A 21,531-nucleotide genomic window follows, 5' to 3' on the forward strand; every position below is an offset into this window, starting at 1 on the left:
AAAAAAAAAAAAAAAAAAAAAAAAAAGAGAGAGAATATGATTTTTAAAAAGCTATTCTTAAACTAGTAATAAAAACAAAGTATGCACAAAACAACAAAACATTAACGTAGAAAATTACAAAATGTTTGTGAAGGACATAAAAGATAATCTTAAAGAGGGAAAATGTTACTTTCATGATGCAAAAAGTCAATTTCCATAGCTATGGAAATTTGTCCCAAAATATCTTTAAATATAATGCAATTCAGAATGCCAAAATATCTCAGTGTGGTGGCATACACCTATAGTCCTAGCCACTTGGAAGGCTGAGGTGGGAGGATCTCTTGAGTCCAGGGTTTTGAGGCTGTAGTGAGCTACGATTGCACCACTGCACTCTAGCCTGGGTGACAGAGACTCTGTTTCTAAAAACAAACAAAAAACAGCCAAAATAATTTTTTAATGAAACTTTGTATGTTGATAGTAGAATTAACATAGAACAAAATGTCTATAATGGCCAAGGCAATTTTGAAGAAATACAAATTTGCAGTCTCTCCTTGACAAAGGTTTTTATTAACAAACTAAATTAATTAACATGATATGATATTACCAATATAAAACAGTTAAATGGGGGTCGGGCCCGGACCTGCACTGCCTCAGGATGTAAAGTGTAACAAAGGGGTTGGGGTGGGCAGCGTGGGCCTGTGAGGCCTGTGGGTGCTCACATCCCCCAGCTCCCCCCACAGCTAACTCCACAGTGGTCCTCTCTGGTTGATGCGTATGGATTCAGGTTTTAGATTGAAGTCTACCTGTTCTCCAGTGTCCCCCACCTCCTGGGTCCCCCAGCTCCCCCTGCAGCCAGCTCCGCAGTGGTCCGCCCCGGTTCCAAACTGAAGGTTCTGTGTTCTGTGACCACAACAGGCTGGGGTTTCTGCGGTGACCACCAGAACAGCCTTGGTGCTGTGGAGGAGCCCAGAGCTACCCCCTCAGCTGTACCTGGGGATGGTCTTTTAGGAGCTACCCAGGATTGTGGCCGCACTGATGGAAAGTATGGTATCAAATTCTAATGGTTTTCCATGGGAATTAGTAATATGGGCAGGTGTTATTGGATTTTCTGCTATTCCCCTGTTTTTGTGGAGGACTATCAGATCAGTTAGGAGTTGGCTTTATGTGGAAAGAGAGAAAAAGCTTGCCGTAGTGCTTTGTGAACTAATTGAAAAAAAGTGCAAACTGCTTGAAAAATCTAGGCGTGCTCAGAAAGAGTGTGGAGACTATAAAGTAGAGTCATCTTTACAGGATAACAGCTTTGAGAAGGAGACAGCAGAAGCACAAAGTTTGCAGACAGCCTGTGAAAAGCTTAACAGGTCCATTTCTGAAATTAAGGATGAAATATTCTATCTAGAAAAAGAGTTAAAGGAAGAGACATCTAAACATACTAGACAAGAGAAGTTGATGGCGGATAGTTCAAAAATGATACAGTCATTAGAAGGTCACTCAAAATCCCTCAAATCGCAAAAGGCTGAAGCCAAAATGACCTTCAGGATATTGCAAATGAATGGAGAACAACTGAAGACAGAAATAAAAGATGCTTTGAATGAAAATTCTCAACTTCAGGAAAGCCATAAACACCTTTTGCAAGAAGCTGCAGTACGGAAAGAACAAGTGAGTGAACTTAGTAAACAGAAAATATCATTTGAAGACTCCAAAGTGCACACAGAACAAGTACTAATTGATAAAGACGATCACATCAAGACTCTGACTGAACACTTGCTGAAGATTAAAGATTGGGCTACTATGCTTGGAGAAGACAGAATGGATTATCATAACTTGACATTGGAAATGAACAATGAATTGGAAAATGGTGCCTACTTAGATGATACTCCAAAAGGAGCTTTGAAGAAACTGATTCATGCTAAGTTATATACTTTAAAAACTTTACAAGGAGAAAGAAACCAAATTTATATTCAGTTGTCCAAAATTAATGAAACACAGAAAGATCTTAGAGACCATATTAAACATCTACAGTCTGAACAAGCATCTTTACAGTCAGAAAACACACATTTTGAAAGCGAGAATCAGAAGCTTCAACAGCAACTTAAAGTAATGACCGAATTATATCAAGAAACTTCAATGAGACTTTACAAAAAGTTAGAGAATGAAGAGAAGCTTTCTAAAGTAGACAGAAAGATCAACTATACCACTGACCATCTAGAGAACTATAGAAAGCAAGTCAAAGATCTTGAAGAAAAGTTGGAAAGAATGATTCTTTCTTATCAAGGGCAGATGGTTTCCTATAAGAGAAAAGAACATGAAAATTGGTTGGCAGTTCAGACTGCTGAAGGAATCCTCAATGATTTCAGGAAAGAAAATGCTCACAAGAGACAAAAATTAACTGAAATGGAGTTTAAATTCAAATTTTTACACAAAGATCGTGCTGCACTTGATGTTCCAAATACAGGATTTGGCAGAGAGCATTACCTATTTGTTACCAATATGAGAAGAGGACCTCCTTGCCCCCCACCTCCTCCAGGAAACAGGTTGGGAGTTTCTTCACATGATTTTCCACCAAGAGATTTCCCAGTTCCACCATATGCTCCATTTGCAATGAGGAATGCCTATCCACCCAGGGCTTTTCCTCCTTGCCTTCCACCAAGACCTGGATTTTTCCTCCCTACCCCTATACACTGAAGGGAGAAGTGAGATCCTGCAGGGTTGATTCCATCTTCTAATGACCCTGCAACTGAACAAAAATAATTCAGATTGATCTCTAGTTCCCTCAGAATTGATTCTGCCTTCGAATGAGCCTGCTACTGAACATCGAGCACGACAGCAAAAAACTTGACTGTATTTGATTCTCTTCCAAAGTAATGTAGACTGATCTCGAGTCCCCATCAGAGTTGACTCCACCTTCAAGTGAGCCTGCCACTGAACATCGGTGCCACATGAAGAAAGCTGACAATTTGTGTTATCCTCCAATGTAATTTTGACTGATCTTGAGTCCCCGTCAGAGTTGACTCTGCCTCGAAATGATCCTGCCACTGAACATCTGGCACCGCAGCAAGAAAGCTGACAGTATTTGTGTTCTCCTCCAAAGAGGTTGGGACTAATACTGAGTACCAATCAGGGTTGACTCCACCTTCAAGTGAGCCTACCACTGAACATCTGGCACCAGAGCAAGAAAGCTGAAAGGTTTGTGTTCTCCTCCAACATAATTTTGACTGATCTCCAGTCCCTGTCAAGGTTGACTCCACCTTCAACTGAGCCTGCTACTGAATATCTGGGACCACAGCAAGAAAGCTGACAATATTATGTTCTCCTCTAAAGTAGTTGTGACTGATCTCCAGTCCCCATAAAAGTTGACTCAGCTTTCAAATGAGCCTGCCACAGAACATCCAACACCACAGCAAGAAAGCTGACGCTATTTGTGTTCTCCTCTAAAGTAGTTGTGACTGATCTTGAGTCCCCTTCAGGGTTGACTCTGCCTTCAAGTGATCCTGCCCCTGAACATCTGGCACCACAGCAAGAAAGCCAACAATATTTGTGTTCCCCTGCAAAGTAGTTGTGACTGATCTCGAGTCCCAGTCAGGGTTTACTCAGCCTTCAAGTGAGCCTGCCAGTGAACGTCCGGCACCACAGAAAGAAATATGACAATATTTGTGTTCTCCTCCAATGTAGTTGGAACTAATATCAAGTCCCCATCAGGCTGACTCCATCTTAAAGTGAGCCTGCCACTGAACATTTGGCACCCCAGCAATAAAGCTGACATTATTTGTGTTCTCCTCCAAAGCAGTTGTGACTGATCTTGAGTCACATGAGGGTTGACTCAGCCTTCAAGTGAGCCTGCCAGTGAACATCCAGCACCACAGCAAGAAAGCTGACACTATCTGTGTTCTCCTTTGAAATAGTTGTGACTGATCTTGATTCCCCTTCAGGGTTGACTCAGACTTCAAGTTAGCCTGCCACTGAACATCCAGCACCACAGCAAGAAAGCTGACAATATTTGTGTTCTCCTCTGAAATAGTTGTGACTGATCTTGAGTCCCCTTCAGTGTTGAATCAGCCTTCAAGTGAGCCTGCCACTGAACATCCGTCACCACAGCAAGAAAGCTGACAGTATTTGTGTTCTCCTCCAAAGTAGTTGTGATTGATCTCAAGTCTCAGTCAGAGTTGACTCCACCTTCAACTGAATCTGCTGCTGAACATCTGGCACCATGGCAAGGAAGCTGACAGTATTTGTGTTGTCCTCTGAAGTAGTTGTGACTGATCTCAAGTCCCAGTTGTGGTTGACTCCATGTTCAAGTGAACCTGCTGCTGGACATCTGGCATCATGCCAAGGAAGCTGACAGTATTTGTGTTCTCCTCCGAAGTACTTGTGACTGATCTCAAGTACCCATCATGGTTCACTCTGGCTTCTACTGAGCCTGTTACTGAACATCCAGCACCACAACAAGAAAGTTGACAATATTTGTGTTCTTCTCCAACATACTTGTGACTGATCTCAAGTTCCTATCAGGGTTGATTCTGCCTTCAACTGAGCCTGCTACTGAACATCTAGCATCACAGCAAAAAAGCTGACAGTATTTGTGTTCTCCTCCAAAGTAATTCAGACTGATCTCTAGTACCTATCAGGGTTGACTCAGTCTTCAATGAGCCTGTGACTCAACATCTGGGACCACAGCAAGAGCTGACAGTATTTATGTTCACCTCTAAAGTAGTTGTGACTGATCTCGAGTCCCCATCAGGGGTGACTCAGCCTTCAAGTGAGGCTGCCACTGAACATCCAGCACCACAGCAAGAAAGCTGAGAGTATTTGTGTTCTCCTCTAAAGTAGTTGTGACTGATCTTGAGTCCCCATCAGGATTGATTCCACCTTCAACTGAGCCTGCCACTGAACATCTGGCACCACAGCAAGAAAGCTGACGCTATATATGTTCTCCTCCAAAGTGGTTGTGACTGATCTTGAGTCCCCATCAGGTTTGACTCTGGCTTCTGCTGAGCCTGCCACTGAACATTCGGAACCGCAACAAGAAAGCTGCCAATATTTGTGTCCTTCTATAACATATTTTTGACTGTTCTCAAGTCCACATCAGGGTTGACTCCACCCTTAGCTGAGCCTGCCAGGGAACATCCAGCACCACAGCAAGAAAGCTGACAATATTGGTGTTCTCCTCCAAAGTAGTTGTGACTAATATCAAGTCCCTATCAGGCTGACTCCATCCTCAAGTGAGCCTGCCCCTGAACATTTGGCAACACAGTAAAAAAAAACTCACAGTATTTGATTCTCTTCCAAAGTAATTTAGACTGATCTTGAGTCCCCATCAGGGTTGATTCCAACTTCAAGTAAGCCTGCCACTGAACATCGACACAACAGGAAGAAAGCTGACAATTTGTGTTATCCTCCAATGTAATTTTAACTAATCTTGAGTCCCTGTCAGGGTTGACTCTGCCTTGAAGTGATCCTGCCACTGAACATCCGGCACCACAGCAAGAAAGCTTACACTATTTGTGTTCTCCTCCAAAGAGGTTGGGACTAATATTGAGTTCCCATCAGGGTTGACTCCACTTTCAACTGAGACTGCTACAGAACATCTGGGACCACAGCAAGAAAGCTGACAGTATTTGTGTTCTCCTCTAAAGTAGTTGTGACTGATCTTGAGTCACCATCAGGATTGACTCCACTTAAATTGAGCCTGCCACTGAATATCCAGTACCACAGCAATAAAGCTGACAGTATGTGTGTTCTCCGAAATAGTTGTGACTGATCTTGAGTCCCCTTCAGGGTTGACTCAGCATTCAAGTAAGCCTGCCACTGAACTTTGGCACTACAGCAATAGTGTTCTTCTCCAAAGTAGTTGTGACTGATCTTGAGTCCCATGAGGGTTGACTCAGACTTCAAGTGAGCCTGCCAGTGAACAAGCAGCACCACAGCAAGAAAGCTGACACTGTGTTCTCCTCCAAAGTAGTTGTGACTGATCTTGAGATCCCATTAGGGTTGACTCTGCCTTCAACCGAGCCTGCTGCTGAACATCTGACACCACAGGAAGGAAGATTACAGTATTTATGTTCTCCTCTAAAGTAGTTGTGGCTGATCTCAAGTCCCCATCAGGGTTGACTCAGCCTTCAAGTGTGGCTGCCACTGAACATCCGGCACCACAGCAAGAAAGCTCACAGTATTTGTGTTCTCCTCTAAAGTAGTTGTGACTGATCTTGAGTCCCCATCAGAGTTGACTCTGCTTTCAAGTGAGCCTGCCACTGAACATCTGGCACCACAGCAAGAAAGCTAACAGTATTTGTGTTCTCCTCCAACATAATTTTAACTGATCTTGAGTCCCAGTAAGGGTTGACTCGGTCTTCAAGTGATCTGCCACTGAACATCTGGCACCACAGCATGAAAGCTGACAGTATTTGTGTTTTCCTCCAAAATAGTGTGACTGATCTTGAGTCCCCATCACGATTGACTCTGCCTTTATATACGCCTGCTACTGAACATCCGGAACCACAGCAAGAAAGCTGACAGTATTTGTGTTCTTCTCTAAAGCAATTTTGACTGATCTCAAGTCCCCATCAGGGTTGACTCTGCCTTCAAATGAGCCTGCTACTGATCATCGGGAACCACAGCAAAAAACCTGACAATATTTGTGTACTTATTTACTGTGGTTGTAGACAAATGTGGTTGTCACTTTATGCCTAATTAAATAAATTTTTGGTTGATTTAAGGACTTGTTTGGCATTAATAATTGTAAAATCAGCTACTTTTTATATAAGAAAGTTAAATGATAAAGAACATTGGGCTCAAAAGCAGATTTATGCATATATATATAACTGTATGTAAATCGCTTATACATTGCAAATTTGGCATTACAAGTAAACTGAAAAATAATGAACAGCATTTAATGAATTATGCCAGAACAATTTATATGGCAAAAATGCAACAAAATGTTATCTCCAACTGAAACTCCATTCAAAAATAAATTTGAAGAATTTTAATAATGTAGATATGATCAGCTTTTTAATATCAAAGAGTATATATTTTTGTAAATTCAGGGTAAGAACAAATTTCACAAATTACATACAAAAACAAATCAGGAAGTATAAGTTTAGTATATTTCATCTCAGTGTAACTGAAAACTGTTTGCAACAGAATCTATGAAGAAATTTAAAAGACAAAACAAAACACTAGCGGTGTATAGTTCTGATCTTTAAAAGCATCAAACGATTACAACTGAAGTTTATAATGTACCAATACAGAGATGAAAATAAATATGTACAAGTTATGCTAGGAGACAGAAAAGAAAACATAATTACACTAAAGTATAGTCAATCTCTCCAACCATAAGGAAAATTTATAATGAAACAATGAGATTTTACACCTATAATTCGGCAAAAGTTTTTAAACGTTTTGTGATGAAGAGAAACCAGACTTTCATGTACTATTGATAAAAATGACAGTTTTATGCAAGTACTCTGAAAAGCTCTGTGTAATATTTAAAAATTTTGAAATGGTGCAAATTCTTTCACCCAGCAAGCAATTCACAGTTTAGAGAGAATAATGGTATATTGTGCAGTACTTTTAAAAAAGCACTAGTGTACATCTATTTACATAGTTATCTTAAACACAATTTGATTAGAAATCATAGTATAACACAATAAAAGTGTTGTCAAATAATATTATGGTTGATGTGGTATTGAAACGTATGTAAAGAATACAACATATTGTTTTTGAAATAACATAGTAATACTTTTAAATTTTAAGAATTTTTTGATAATTATATAATCAATTATGTGAGACATTTTTGTTAAAAATAGAAGGCAACTGCCTGTACTAATTTATGAAACTTTTCTGTAAGCCTAAAATTAGTTCAAAATTTAAAAATTAAGCACATTAAAAATTATACATCATCAACATCTTGCTTTCTCTGGAGAGATAAGAGAGAAAGAGAAACGGTATTGAGAGAACTATATATTTAGAACAATAGCCATAAGTTTATTCTTAAAAAATGAAGCATAATATTAAGATTTGTCAAGTCATATTCTTCTCTCTACTATTTTGAGTGTCTAAAACATTTAATATTTAATAAAGTAAATATAAATAAATAACTTTCAAGGCATTCACTTTTAAATATTGAAATAGACACCTTTAGTAAATTAATTGGTCAAATCTCATAGATATGCATGTTTGGAATTTAAATAGGATTAGCAACCATATTGAATTACATGAAAGTTGATTCCTATCTTTCTTTTCTCTTATTTATAGACATTGACTTTGTTTAATCTCCAGCTTGATACTGTCAACAAATTACAATAAGATATAATTCCTATGTTTGTAATTAGGATTCAAACTTGTAAATAATAGCTTTATAGTATTTTTAGATTGCTTTTTCAAGGCTCCTGGTAGTAATACTTCACTTTTAAGTTATAATTATATTTCACTGGAAATGTCTTTCTCTCTTCTTTACAAGGGCTATTTCCTTATTTTTTAGGGGTGTTTCAAAACATATTTGATTATGTTGGTTTTTTTTTACTTAAAAAGTTTAAGAAGTCAGCTTTTAGAATGCATGTATTTTTAATTTGCTTATAGAATGCAGACATTCATTCTCAAAATATAAGAATTTTAGATTTTTAAGTTTTAGTTTTTATAAAACAGAAAAGGATACTTTTACGCATCTACATTTATTAGCTAAATCAATTTTAAGATTGAGATAATTACAACTATTGAACAGGTCTAATGGAGCATTGTTTTATTATTTATTGCCAAGATAGAAAAGGGGGAAAAATAAAAAATGTAAGTTGTCTATAGGGAGTAAGCAAGATGGGGTCATAGGTTAATTTTTATGATCCAAAGGAAGATAAAAGGTTACATAGTCATTGATTGTGGAGAGTAGAAGTTGCCATCAGTCACGATTAGTGAAAAGGACAAGAAAATATGAAATCTCCCCTTCATTTCGTTGCAAGCTAAAAATTAGTTTCAGTCTGGCTCCCATGTATTCAACATTTTCTGAGTCTATCTCAAAAGACGTCCTGCGGTAGATGTAGGGGAAGAAAAATTACTTCCTCTATTTTCTTAGCTTCTGTGACTGGGATCTGTGAATTAAACTGACAAAAGAAATGTTAATAAGAGAAAAAGCACACAAATTTTACTTGATGTGAATTTTTGCATGTACAAGGAGTCATTCATTGAAAAGAAGTGAAGACCTGGAGTGAAGACCTGAAGAAGAAATTAGACCTGAAAGAGTTATATGCCCTTTTAACAAAGCATGAGAAGTTGTGGAGACCTCAGTAGACAGAGGAAAGGGGTTGGGGATTTTACAGGCTGTAAATTATGGGAAGATAAATACATGCTGTAAATTAATGGAAGATAATGGTTATTTTTGTAAGATTTTGTTTGTATGGATTCATCTTGGTGCTTTCTTTTTCACTGGTGATAAACGTTTTCCTTTCAGGACTGAGAGGGTGGGACACCTTCATGAAGGGAAATTTATACTCTGCTATTCTTTAGATGGTTGATCTTTTCCTATGTCTGCCATTTCTCAATTGCTTTCAACTCAGAATAATCCTATGCCAATGAGGCATATTTTGGGATAGCATAGTTCTATTTTGAGAATTATAACCGTAACTAGACAGGAAGCTGAACATTTTTCTTCATAGGTATTCAGGCTTGGTCGAGTGCCCCAATACGTGATGTTAGGGAATCTAATCAGGTTTCTGTTTACAGAATCAGAAAGTGCTGAGTTATGTCCTTGTGAAAAAGAGTTATAGTCAATGTTTGTTATAAAACTTGAACTTTACCAGAAACCTGTGGTTGGCTCTGAAGTTATTATAGTTAGTGAGGCTGATTAGGAATGGAGAGAAGGAAGGATGGATAGGAGACTGACAAACTGACACACCCATCATAAGATAGAGATGCTGGGTGGACTTGGGGATAGTAATTCAAATAGGAATTAGCATAACAATATTAGATCACTGCCAAGCAAGATCTGTATAGGCGAAGGAGGCTGGGGATACTGAGGTTCCTAATTCTTGACCAGAGTTATTTCTGTTGATAAAAGAAAAACTTTATCTGAATGAATTTTAAGGGAGTTTAATTGAGCAATGAACAATTCACAAATTGAGCAGCCCATAGAATCACAGCAGATTCAAAGAGACTCCAGCACAGCCACGTGGTGGAAGATTTACAGACAAAAAAAGGAAAATGACATGCTGAAATTGGAAGTGAGGTACAGAATAACTGCACTGATTACAGGTTGGTGTTTGACTCGTTTGAACACATTTTGAACCCTCAGGAGTGTATGAATTGTTGAAATATGGCCACTGGGATTGGACAAGACTCAGCTATCGTTACAGGTGCATACTTCTAAATAAGGTTTTTAATCTTCTCTACCTATTAAGTTAGGTTGCAGTTCATTCACAGGGACTCAAATATAGAAGTATGAAGTCCTTCTCATGCCATATTTAGTTTGCTTTAATACTTTACTGAATATCAATTTAAATTTAATTAAATTTATATTTTTTAATTCATAGCCAAAGGTTTCAAAGATTAGTTGATATCAATTGCCTTTGGTTGCAAAACAAACCATTCCAGAATTCAGTGACTTAAAAGAACTGCTCATTTATTCTACTATTTATGGGTTAGCTATGTAGTTCTTCTGGTCTGTGTTAGCTCTTCAATTTCTGTAACCAGCTGGTGGGTCAGATGATGGCTGGATGATCCAGGATGGCCTCTCTCATATGCCTGGCAGTTGGCAGACTGTATGCTGAGTAACTAGGCCACAAGTCTGTAATTATCCAGTATGGTACCTTGGGATGTTCTCAGGGTTCCACATCAGCACTGGCCCAATATCTGAAGATATTCTATAAGTCTCTACTTGCACATCAATTGCTAATGTCTCATTGGTCATGGAAAGTCACATGGCCATGTCCAGGTTCAAGGGATAGAGAAACAGACTCACTTACTGATTGGGAGGAGCTGAAAATGGACTGCAAACACATAGAGAGGGAAAGAATGTGTAGCTTCTGCAATCCATGCAGTGGATAGGTGGTTATTATCCTATTTTCAGAAGCTCCTAAATAATACATTAAACTTTGGCCTTGCTTTTAAAACTCATTTTCTTTTTTTGCTTTATCTATTATGTTTCTTGAAAATCAGTAGTAGATTATGATAATCAAATCTTGTTTATCCATGAGCTATAAATTAATTTATATATGATGGTGAAGCAATAAAATGAGATAGGAAAGAATTATTTAATAGGGAAAAGAAATAACAAAATTATGAAAACTATGAAACTTTTTGTCTAAACATTATTAACTTTTTAAAGATTTTTATAAAGTAGAATTTGCAACGTATACTTCTGTACTTTACTGACATAGATGTAGTGGCATTACGTTGATTCTGTTACCTTCAAGAGTAGAAGGGTTTATACATGTAGCTCAAGTGTGTCATGATTAGTTGTTATGAAGCCACTTTAATAACCCATGGTTTTATGTTAAAAAAAAAGTTTTCTGAATTTTTTTTGTAGTTTTGATTTGAATGAGGTAAGTTGTAAATGACAACTAAGGGGAAAAAATACCTGTGATGTAGTGTTAGATGCAGCATTTTTCATAGGAAATAATAGAAGAAAGTATACATGTTTGAACTTTCCTTTTGAGAGATTTGTGGCAAGAAATGAGCAGATAAAATCAATGCACTGTGAATTATAAATAGGTCTTTGAGTGGCTGGATGATTAATTCAGAATGTCTAAGAAAACAGTAGAGTACCTATGGAAATAAACAAGGATACAAGTGAATTCAAGGTTCCCCTTGAAAGGTAATTATAATTTGCAGGGATGAAGTTGCCTGTTATTATTTGAGAAGGCAAAATATTTTAATTTATATGCCTACTAAAATGTATATGAAAATCTTGTGTTTTTAGACTTATATGCAAGACTAAACAAAGTTTGCCAGAAATAAAGACATTTTATTTACATATTCAATCTACTATTGTTAGCTTTTCAGTATATCTGGTTCAAAAGAGAGAGAAAGAGAGAGAGAGAGAGAGAGGAAGAGAGAGTATATTAAAATAACTTGTACTAAAAAAAAAATCATGTGGATATAAGTTTCCCAGGACAGAAATCCATTTACAGATTTTTTTCTTAGTTGAGTTTTAATTACGTAGCTCTAAGAATTACATAATTAAAAATGAGATTATATGCCAAATCCTTTCCCAGTAAGCCTTATTTGCAACACCTAGTATAGCATAGTATGTGGCTTAGATTGTCATTCGTGCCATATTCAATTGAATACTTTGGTTGTCTAAACCTTATTAACTTTTTAACATTTTTATAAAGTAGAGTTTACAATGTATAGTTCCGTACTTTACTGACATGTAAAAGCATGTCAGGGACATGTAGCGAAAGCTGTGTTACCCACTACCCACCTGTAACTACCATGATTCCTTTTCATTTCCTTGGACAATTTAAACCCAATTGTCATTCTTCTGCTTTTCCTCTTCTCTCAGAAATCTTTCTGATGATTTCATTATTTATACTGATGCCTTAGTTCATTTCTCAATCTTCCCCAGATTTTCAGTAACACATTTTGACTCTATTGTTCTTTCTTTTACTTTCCACTATAGTTGAAATTAAACCTGGATCTCATCACTCTTTGTCACATATCCACCCTAAATCCTTGATTTTAGTGTTCCTTCTCTTTGAAGAAAATCTGTTTATATCCCATCTGGCCTACTCTATCATATCAATTAGAGTGCTATTTTCTTTACCTGCACCCTGTAATTATTATTCTGAATTTCTCACATCACATTTCATTTAATTCTGTGATGACCACATTCAGTTTTTTAAATACCAAAGATAAGATGTTTAATGCTGTTCATACCACTTTCCTATACTATAAAATGTTACTTTCTATATTTCCTGTTTCTGACTATACATATGCTGTTCCTGAAGAAACTTTCTTTCCACTGATGGGCATATTTTCCTTCTTAGAGAGCTCAATCATTGTAATGATTTATACTGAGATCTTCAGTATTTACTATTTCACCAAGTTCAAATTTCCTAATTTGCTCCTCACAAATGGACCAGTGTGAAATCTCTAGACATTTAGGAAACATTCCTATCGTATATGTTAATGTCAACTCACAAGTTACATACTGAGGTCATTTTCCCACCTCAAGGTGGAACCCCTGCTATTTTCAGTAATAAAAGTATTACTTTTCTTTTCCGTCAGGATCCAACCTCACTATTATTGTTGTTATAATAATTATTATTTTAAATTTTTATTTTTTCTCTCTCTTCCCCTGTATCCCCTGAGCCATTTATTCACTGCTTTTCTTATCCATCATCACCATTATAAGCCAGATTTTCATTCATTTATTACTGAATGATTGCTAGCCTTCTATTTGCTTTCCCTGACTTGAGTTTCTAGAGGTTTCCATATATCACGAACAAAACTTTCATTGAGTTACTTCCTAAAACACTGATTTCTATTTTCTGATTTTCTGCATCTCAAATTATAAAGCTTTTACCTCCTCTCCAGACTTTATGCAGTATCAAACTAGCTGATCCGTCTCACTGCAAATCTCTCTCCTATGTTAAATCCACCCTATCCTCTAGTCCTACTCACATCCTTGTTATCTTAAAAATATACTGTGTTCTTTCTTAACCATATGTTTACTCCTGTAGCTGATCTTGAATGGAAAGGATTTTATGGCCTTCCCAGTGGTCTATACTTTGGAGCCTCTGTAAAATTTGGTTCAAATTCTTTAACACCATGAAACTCAGTCTTTCCAACAGTGCAGCCCACAGTGATGTCCCTCTTTTCAAACCATTCAGAACTTGTCATGTGTGCTGAATGCCTTTATCACTTCCTTATTTACTACCTACTGCATGCTTGCCTTTTGTTTCATTTTTATCTGTAGGTCTCCCCAAAGATATCTCAAGTGGTTCTAGACAGGCTCCATCAGATATACTTTTTTTCTGTATCCCTTCTAATCAAAAATAGAAGTTCTCACTTAGTAGATAATTTTAAAAATAATTTCATTATGAATTTGCTGTGTGACAGCTATATAATTAGGTTGTTAGGGAACTTTTCTTAAAGCTCCATTTGCAGAGTAAATGCAATTCTTTGATTTGCATTCTTTATTTGGTTGGACAGAGCTGTTCACTAAGGGAGGGAATATGAACCTCCGTGAGAAAGATTTAACTACAGGATATTGGTTAAAAGCAAAAATTCTAGATTAAGGATCTCTATCTAGATTCAACCCAGCCTCTCTTCTGCTGTTCACCCAGTTACAAGCTGTGTCTGTGGGTAAATTATTCAACTTCTCCTTGCCTCAGTTTTTCCTTTTAGAAATAAGGATTATGTTAATAGCAATATCAGAAGTGTGATAAGACTCAAGATAATAAATGCTGGTTAGAGCAATGTCCAGGACTTAGAAATAAATTCACATAAACAGTTTTGAGTCTTTTTCTTTACTGATCCATTTTCTGAAAGCTATTCATAACTATAAATTAATAGAATCTAGCCAGCATGGAAAATGAGCACCATAGCATACAAAGATTTTGAAGAACAGATATACTTGCTGTCTTCAAATTTACAAATACTGTAATGAAGAAAGTAGAGGGGCCTTCTCCTTAGGGAAATGAGAAGAACTTAGGACTCCAGAGTTCTTCACTCACCTCACAGTGTTTACTGAACACTTGCATATGATTGATACATGCCATGGACACTATAGAAAATTTTTAAAAGATTACATGACGGAAGCAATGAATGCTTTAACAATAGAATATGCATGTTTGAGTAGCAAAAGTAAGGGGGTGAAGAAAGACAATAGAAAGGGTATATTCACGATGAGAGAATATATTCCTATTGTTAGAAGCATTCAGTTTTCCAAAGATCCGAACACTTATCTGTCTCCAACCCCTTGCATCTTAGGGCCAGATTTTAACTTATCTTAGCAAGCATGCCAATATAGAGACAATCAGAGCCTAAAAATTAAAAATAAAAAGGGATGTTAGTAAATAAGTATGCATCAGAAATACAAGAATGTCTGTATCATGTAATAAAGCAATTTTAATAAGTTTTTTTGCCTCATCTCTTTTGAGCCTGCCAAATAATAGAAATGTATGTGTGTATGTGTATAATGATAGCTAACAACAAAATTTATCTGTAATCTATGAATATCTGAAAATGACACAAACTTTACAGAGTGTAAAGTTCTCTATTTTTGTTATATTCATTCACCAAACTGGGATCTGGATGGACTAGACGTTGTGAGATGAATTGGCAAGGCAAGTCATTTAATAGCATCCTACATGCTTAGGATGGCAGGAGTGCTTAGTTCTGGAACGGCAAGTATCTGTGAAAATGCCTGTTGGTTGTACTTAGTAGTCTGATAAATAATACAGAGAAATGAGATTAATTTAGTCACCATTTGAAAGACATCTATATTAGCCATCCTTCTCTGCCAGTGTTAGAAAACAAAGTTCAATGAGACAATGAACATTTGTTTCAAAATTAATAAAAAAGAAACAATTTTCTAAGTAATTTTCCACCAGGATTGCATGAGTCATGTATTTGTACATAGAAACCACATTCAGTAATTGATTAAATACCTCTAATATAGCATGAGACCTTCACTTATAACTTATTTTACAGATTCCATAATTTTTTCTCATTTACCTCTATTCACATTATTAAAATATATATTCAGAATGCAAGGGAGAAAATTTGAAAAGCAGCAATATTTTAGATTGATACTGGTATGTATTTGGTTGGTACAAAAGTAATTGCCGTGGAAAGTAATGGCATGTCACGTGCCCCCAACGTCCAGGGCGCCAAGCTGCTAGCAGGCAGGCATGGACCTTCAGGCTGCCCGAGGCCCAGGAGCAGGGGGCTGCATAGCAGTCTGAGGGCCCGCCGCTGCCGAGCGCACAGAAAGCGCCCCGCAGTCTGGAGGCTGGCTTTGCTGCAGCTGACCACTCCGGTCAGGAGACTGAGAAGACTACGTATTGACTAGCAGTTAGAGCACAGAGCCTCCTAATGACAGCCCAGCCCAGGGTGAGGGGACCCATTCCGAAAAGGAAGGATTTGCTGTGGATGAGGAGGACTCTGATGGAGAACTGAATCCCTGGGAGCTGTCAGAGGGAACAAACCGTCCACCCAAGGAAGAGCCTGGCAGTCTTTTTAATGAGGATTGGGACTTGAAGTTGAAAGTAGATCAACGGAATCTATATGATGCTGATGACATCCAGGAGAGCACTTCTCAAGATCTCAAACCTTGAGTCAGCTGTGCCCCACAAGAAGACATGATCTATAACCCCAGCTGTTACCATCCACCTCCACTGACAACCCATTATTCCAAGATGGCCTTTGAAACAAGACAGTTTGATGAAGCCGAAGACTGAGTGTGGAGATTTCTGCCTTGTGCGTGGGCAGGCCTCCAGATTGAGATCTTTTTTTCTGTCTTGGAGGTGAAAAGTTGTATCTGAGAAAACGTTTCCAGGGATCCCTAGTCTGGGGTACACAGACCAGTGTTCAATAAGGCCCCATTGTTCCCTCCGGTCTGTTGTTGCTCTTAATGGGCTCCTCCTTGGAATGTGAGTGTGTTTGTGTCTGTGACAAGAGGAGTTGTGTACTTTGTAAATAAAGATTAAAAAGAAGAAGAAAAATAAAATAATGGCAAAACCCGCAATTACCTTTGCATCAACCAAATCTGCCATTCTGAGTAGTATTCACAGCAAAAGGTTTATTTATTTAAACTGCAGAAAGTGCAAAACAAGGGCTAAGTTTTCTACATGTACTCTAATGAGGGGTTTTCTTTCTGCGTAATTTGCATACATGAGATACACAGATTCAGATATAAGGGAAGATCATGCTCATATTTTCTGAAATGTGTATCTTAAGTAAACCATTTTAAATCAGATTTATTACATATCTACTCTGCTAAACAATTGCAGTCTATTGGATGGGCCATTCTGTTTCTTGCCTCAGGTTAAACATCGGATGTCCTTTTTCCTTGACTCTATTTCGCTTGGTTCACATTCTGTACTTCAGGTTTCAGTTTAGCTTTCTTTCACCCACAGGATGTGCACACACACACACACACACACATGCACACACATAATACTCTCAATCTAGAGAAAAGTGTGTACAAATGGAATGTACAAAGTAGTAGAGAAAAATCTCAGCAGCAGCAGAAATAACCACGAGTGTGCTACCAGTGTGGTATGAGTACAAACAGAATCTTACAGGCATTCATAGTAAAGTGAAATCTCCTCCAGCCAGGATGATGATGTCCTTGTTCCCATACTAGCATAGTCTGTCCAGCTGCTTGTTCTCGAGGTCCAGTAATGAGATGCAGACTGACTGGGAGAAGAGTTTATTTCTGCAATCAGCAAGAAGGTTGGGGTAACTCACCAGACCAACTCAAAGTTAGAAGTTTTTCTCTGGTGCACATATATATTTAAAGCTCCATGCCTACATGTGGGAGTGTACCTACCAGCAGGAGTATTTTATTTAATCTCTGTCTAATATGTAACTAGGGTCTGGGGTCTGGAAAGCTTTCTCTAGAGCCTTGGAAAGTTTCTTAAGTGGGCCCTGGAAGGAGGTGTATGTGTAAGAATAATTTTATTATTGGATGAGACCTGGGATGTCCAATCTTTTGGTTTCCCTGAGCCAGATTAGAAGAACTGTCTTCAGCCATACATAAAATCTACTAATGCTAATGATAGCTGATGAGCTAAAAAATAATTTTTAAAAAATTGCACACACACAAAACCCAAAAAAAGCTTACCAGTTTGTGTTGGGCTGCATTCAAAGCCATCCTGGGCTGCATGTAGCCCATAGGCCGAGTGTTGGACAAGCTTGCTTTAGAGTCTGAGAAAACTCAGGTGGGATTGTAATGGGTTTGATGCCACATTCCAGCTCTCATACTCAGGCACCAGTTTCCTCAGTTCTTTAATGTTTATGTATTTATCAGATTTATAGTGAAGGGGCTTGCTGAAACTGGCTGCTCTGGCTGCTAATGGAAACCTGACCTGCCGCATTCTGACAAAGTCACAGGACAGAAGGTTGATTTAATTTTTTTCTTGATTCCCAAAACACTAATTGTACTATTATGTTTTACTTTCACTCTCTACTTACTTGTAAAAAACAATGAATATTAGTATATAAACATACGTCACTAGTTTATTAATATACATTAGTTCATTTAAATTTAAGAATGCTAAAGATGTTAAGAAGAGGAGAGTATAAAACTTGCTCTAAAAATAATTCTACTTTTGCATTGACCAGACAGATAAACAGAAAACAAACAAAAATATTTGTTATGAGCTGCATTATGATCCTCTAAATTCATATGTTGAAGTTCTAGTTCTCAGTACTTCAGCACGTGAGTGTATGTGGAAATAGGCCCTTTAGCAAAATAATTAAGGTAAAATGAGGTCATAATGGATGGACTCGAATCTAATATGACTAGTGTCCTTATAATAGAAGGAAATTAGGACATAGACAAGAGAGACCAAAGGAGAACCCTGTGAGGGCACAAGAAGGCAGCCTTCTGCAAGCAAAAGAGAGAGGCCTGGCCAGGTGCAGTGGTTCATGCCTGTAATACCAGCTCTTCGGGAGACTGAGGAGGGTGTACCCCCTGAGGTCAGGAGTCCAAGACCAGCCTGGCCAACATGGTGAAACCCCATTTCTACAAAAATACAAAAATTACCTGGGCATGATGGCGGGTGCCTGTAATCTCAGCTACTCAGGAGGTTGAGGTGGGAGAATTGCTAGAACCTGAGAGACAAAGGTTGCAGTGAGCCGAGATTGCGCCATTGCACTCCAGCCTGCCTGGGCAGGAGAGAGAGACTTCATCTTAAAAAAGAAAAAAAAAAAAAAAAAGAAAAGAAAGAAAAAGAGAGATAGTGAGGCCTCACTTGCCAACGCCTTGGTTTTAGACTTGCAGCCTTCAGAACTTTAAGAAACTACATTTCTGTTGTTTAAGCAACCCCATCGCTGATTTGTTATGGCTTTCTTAGCAATCTAATGCAATATTCAAAGGCAGGGACCAGTGAATTATTTTTGGAGGAAAATATGTAGGTTGAATTGGCATTAGTTATGTGTAGGATACCTCCATTTGCTTACTTAAGGGGGAAGAAATGCCTTGTCCAGTCTTTAATACTAATATGTTCTGAGGTTTTAAAAGTCTTAAAATCTATACTGAGTTTGAAAGTCTCATAGATAAGAAATAAAAACCATAACCTGAATATGGAATTTAGGAACATGAATCCTAACAAATATCTCCGAAAATTACACATACTTTTTACTAGCTTCTTATTTCAAAGGAAAGACATTTTATGAGAGAAAAAGCATACAAACACACAGATCTATATATATAATCCCACAATTTTCTTCACCATCATCTTAAAACTCCTCCATACCTGTCTACACCACTCTTAATGAATGTCTTTTTTTTCTTATAGGCAAGAAATAGAAGTATTCAGTAAACTCCTTAGTTTGCCTCACGTCCACTTGGAGAATTAATTGGATTCATTGGAGTATGGTGATTAAAAATTTAGACTCTAAAATCAGATTCCTTGGGTTCAAATTGTGGCTCTGTTTTTTACTATTTATGTGATCTCCTCTGCAAATTATTAAGTCCTGCATGTCCTAGTTTTCTTACTGTAAAGTGGGGTAATATTACCTTTGACAACATAGCAATTGCATAAAACAATGCCACTTATCCTCCCTTACTTGTGTATGTGTGTTCAATTAATGTTGCCTTTTTTTTTTTTTGAGACAGTTTTGCTTTTGTTGCAATGGCACAATCTAGGCTTACTGCAACCTCCACCTCTCGGGTTCTAGCGATTCTCCTGCCTCAGCCTCATGAGTAGCTGGGATTACAGGCATCTACCACCATGCCCAGCTGATTTTTTGTATTTTTAGTAAGGACGGGGTTTTACCATGTTGACTAGGCTCGTCTCAAACTCCTGACTTCAGGTGTTCCACCCACCTCAGCCTCCCAAAGTTCTGGGATTACAGGCATGAGCCACAGTGCCCAGCCTAATGTTGGCGATTACGTTTGTGTGCATCCATTTTCATCTACTTCCATCTTTCCATTGTTGAGAAAGTGTCCTTTCAAATCTGAATCTTATTCCTATGCTGTTGACACCATTGTGTATGTTTCTTTCTCTCTGTACAGTAAGTCTCCTACTACAAAAATGTTCATTTCTTCTCCATACCAAAAAATAGAGCTATAAACAAATTTCTCTCTTTCCTGGATCCCATTGTCCTCTCTACCTTTCCTTTAGTCACCAAGTTTTTTGAACAAGTAATCTATACCCACTGACTCTTTTCACTCCTTAAATCTTGCAATCTTTCCTGAACTTCCTCGTTGCTCTGATAACAGACCCAGAAGACTCTGGTTGACAAAGACAGTGACCTCATTTCTGTTGAAATTGTTGACTACTCTCTACTTTTGAAAACATATTTCTCTTTGCAGTCCTCGGAGACAGTTTCATCTGGTTCTCCTCCTAGTTCTCAGATTACTCTTGTATAAATGTCTTTGCCAATCTCTATTGACAAGGCTGATTTTCTTCCCTAAGAAGTGGCAGTATTGTATGACTGTATTGTATTTACCAAAAATAAATTGTGATGATTGTGCATTTGTTTTTGACACATTGATATTTTGATATGAATAACATGTTTTGGAAAAACTAGAGAGTTAAAATGTTGTTTCCTGCATCTCTATTGTTTATTATAGTATTTGGCACATAGTAGGTGCACAATAAATATTTGATGCATAGTTTGACTTTTTTTTTTACTGTGGTCTTTCACATCTTAAAATCTTTATAAGTAAAAAGCAATGTCCTATAATACAAGGGAGAAGGTCATTTATTGACGAATATCTGGAAATGTAAGTTAAATAAATAGAAATCTATCTATACATTTTAAACAGCATTAGCTAGAATTATATTTAAGAATCCAAATCTCATATATATAAGACTAAATTTCTCTTGTTCTTAATCTGAAATGACAGTGTCTATTTAAATTCAAAAAATTCAAACTTGTAATGAAACCAGCAGACTTATTTTATAAAAGGAAATTATCAAAATGCCTACCTTTATGATTGCATGCCTTGCAGTCTTATGGGAGAATCTGTTGGAAGACAATAAACAATCATTAATGTGGTGATATTTGTCTTTAAAAGTATTCTAAAGCATGGGGTTTAAATTTATGAATCAACAGTGAGATTTTAACAGCAGGATTATCCAAGAAATGTCTCTTATTTTTAAAGCATGTGATTTTGAAACCTATGGATTGAACGTATTTTTTCTTGTATTAATAAGAAAAATATGCATTATTATCTTATTTATCTTACGCAGGGCATATTTATTACATATTAATCACATGCTGTAGGAAGCAAACTGTATTCCCACACTTTTACCTGACATAAGTTAGCTATGGCTATAGTAGGTCAAGAAAAATTTCTATACTTGTGAACCCTGGAATAACTCCTACCCAGGAATTTTCCAATAACACTGGCTATTGTTTATGTGAAAATAAGTCCTTAGTTTTAAG

General features: G+C 37.4%; 1 protein-coding gene and 1 pseudogene across 1 annotated transcript; both read left to right on the forward strand.

Moving 5' to 3' along the window:
• Positions 1-390: 390 nt before the first annotated feature.
• On the forward strand, positions 391-4,837 carry LOC108302381 (melanoma inhibitory activity protein 2-like). Its single transcript, XM_037737579.1, has one exon. It carries the CDS (start codon positions 1,015-1,017, stop codon positions 2,659-2,661), a length of 1,647 nt encoding a protein of 548 aa, XP_037593507.1. The 5' UTR covers positions 391-1,014; the 3' UTR covers positions 2,662-4,837.
• A 9,877-nt stretch (positions 4,838-14,714) lies between these two features.
• On the forward strand, positions 14,715-16,367 carry LOC108302340 (annotated as a pseudogene).
• Positions 16,368-21,531: the final 5,164 nt, after the last annotated feature.

This window comes from Cebus imitator, unplaced genomic scaffold, assembly GCF_001604975.1.
Source record: "Cebus imitator isolate Cc_AM_T3 unplaced genomic scaffold, Cebus_imitator-1.0 Scaffold40, whole genome shotgun sequence".
In the NCBI taxonomy this organism is placed as follows: Eukaryota; Metazoa; Chordata; class Mammalia; order Primates; family Cebidae; genus Cebus; species Cebus imitator.

What these genes read in the sequence shown, in the direction of transcription:
- LOC108302381 (XM_037737579.1), top strand. Translation starts at nt 1,015, where the DNA reads ATGGAAAGTATGGTATCAAATTCTAATGGTTTTCCATGGGAATTAGTA.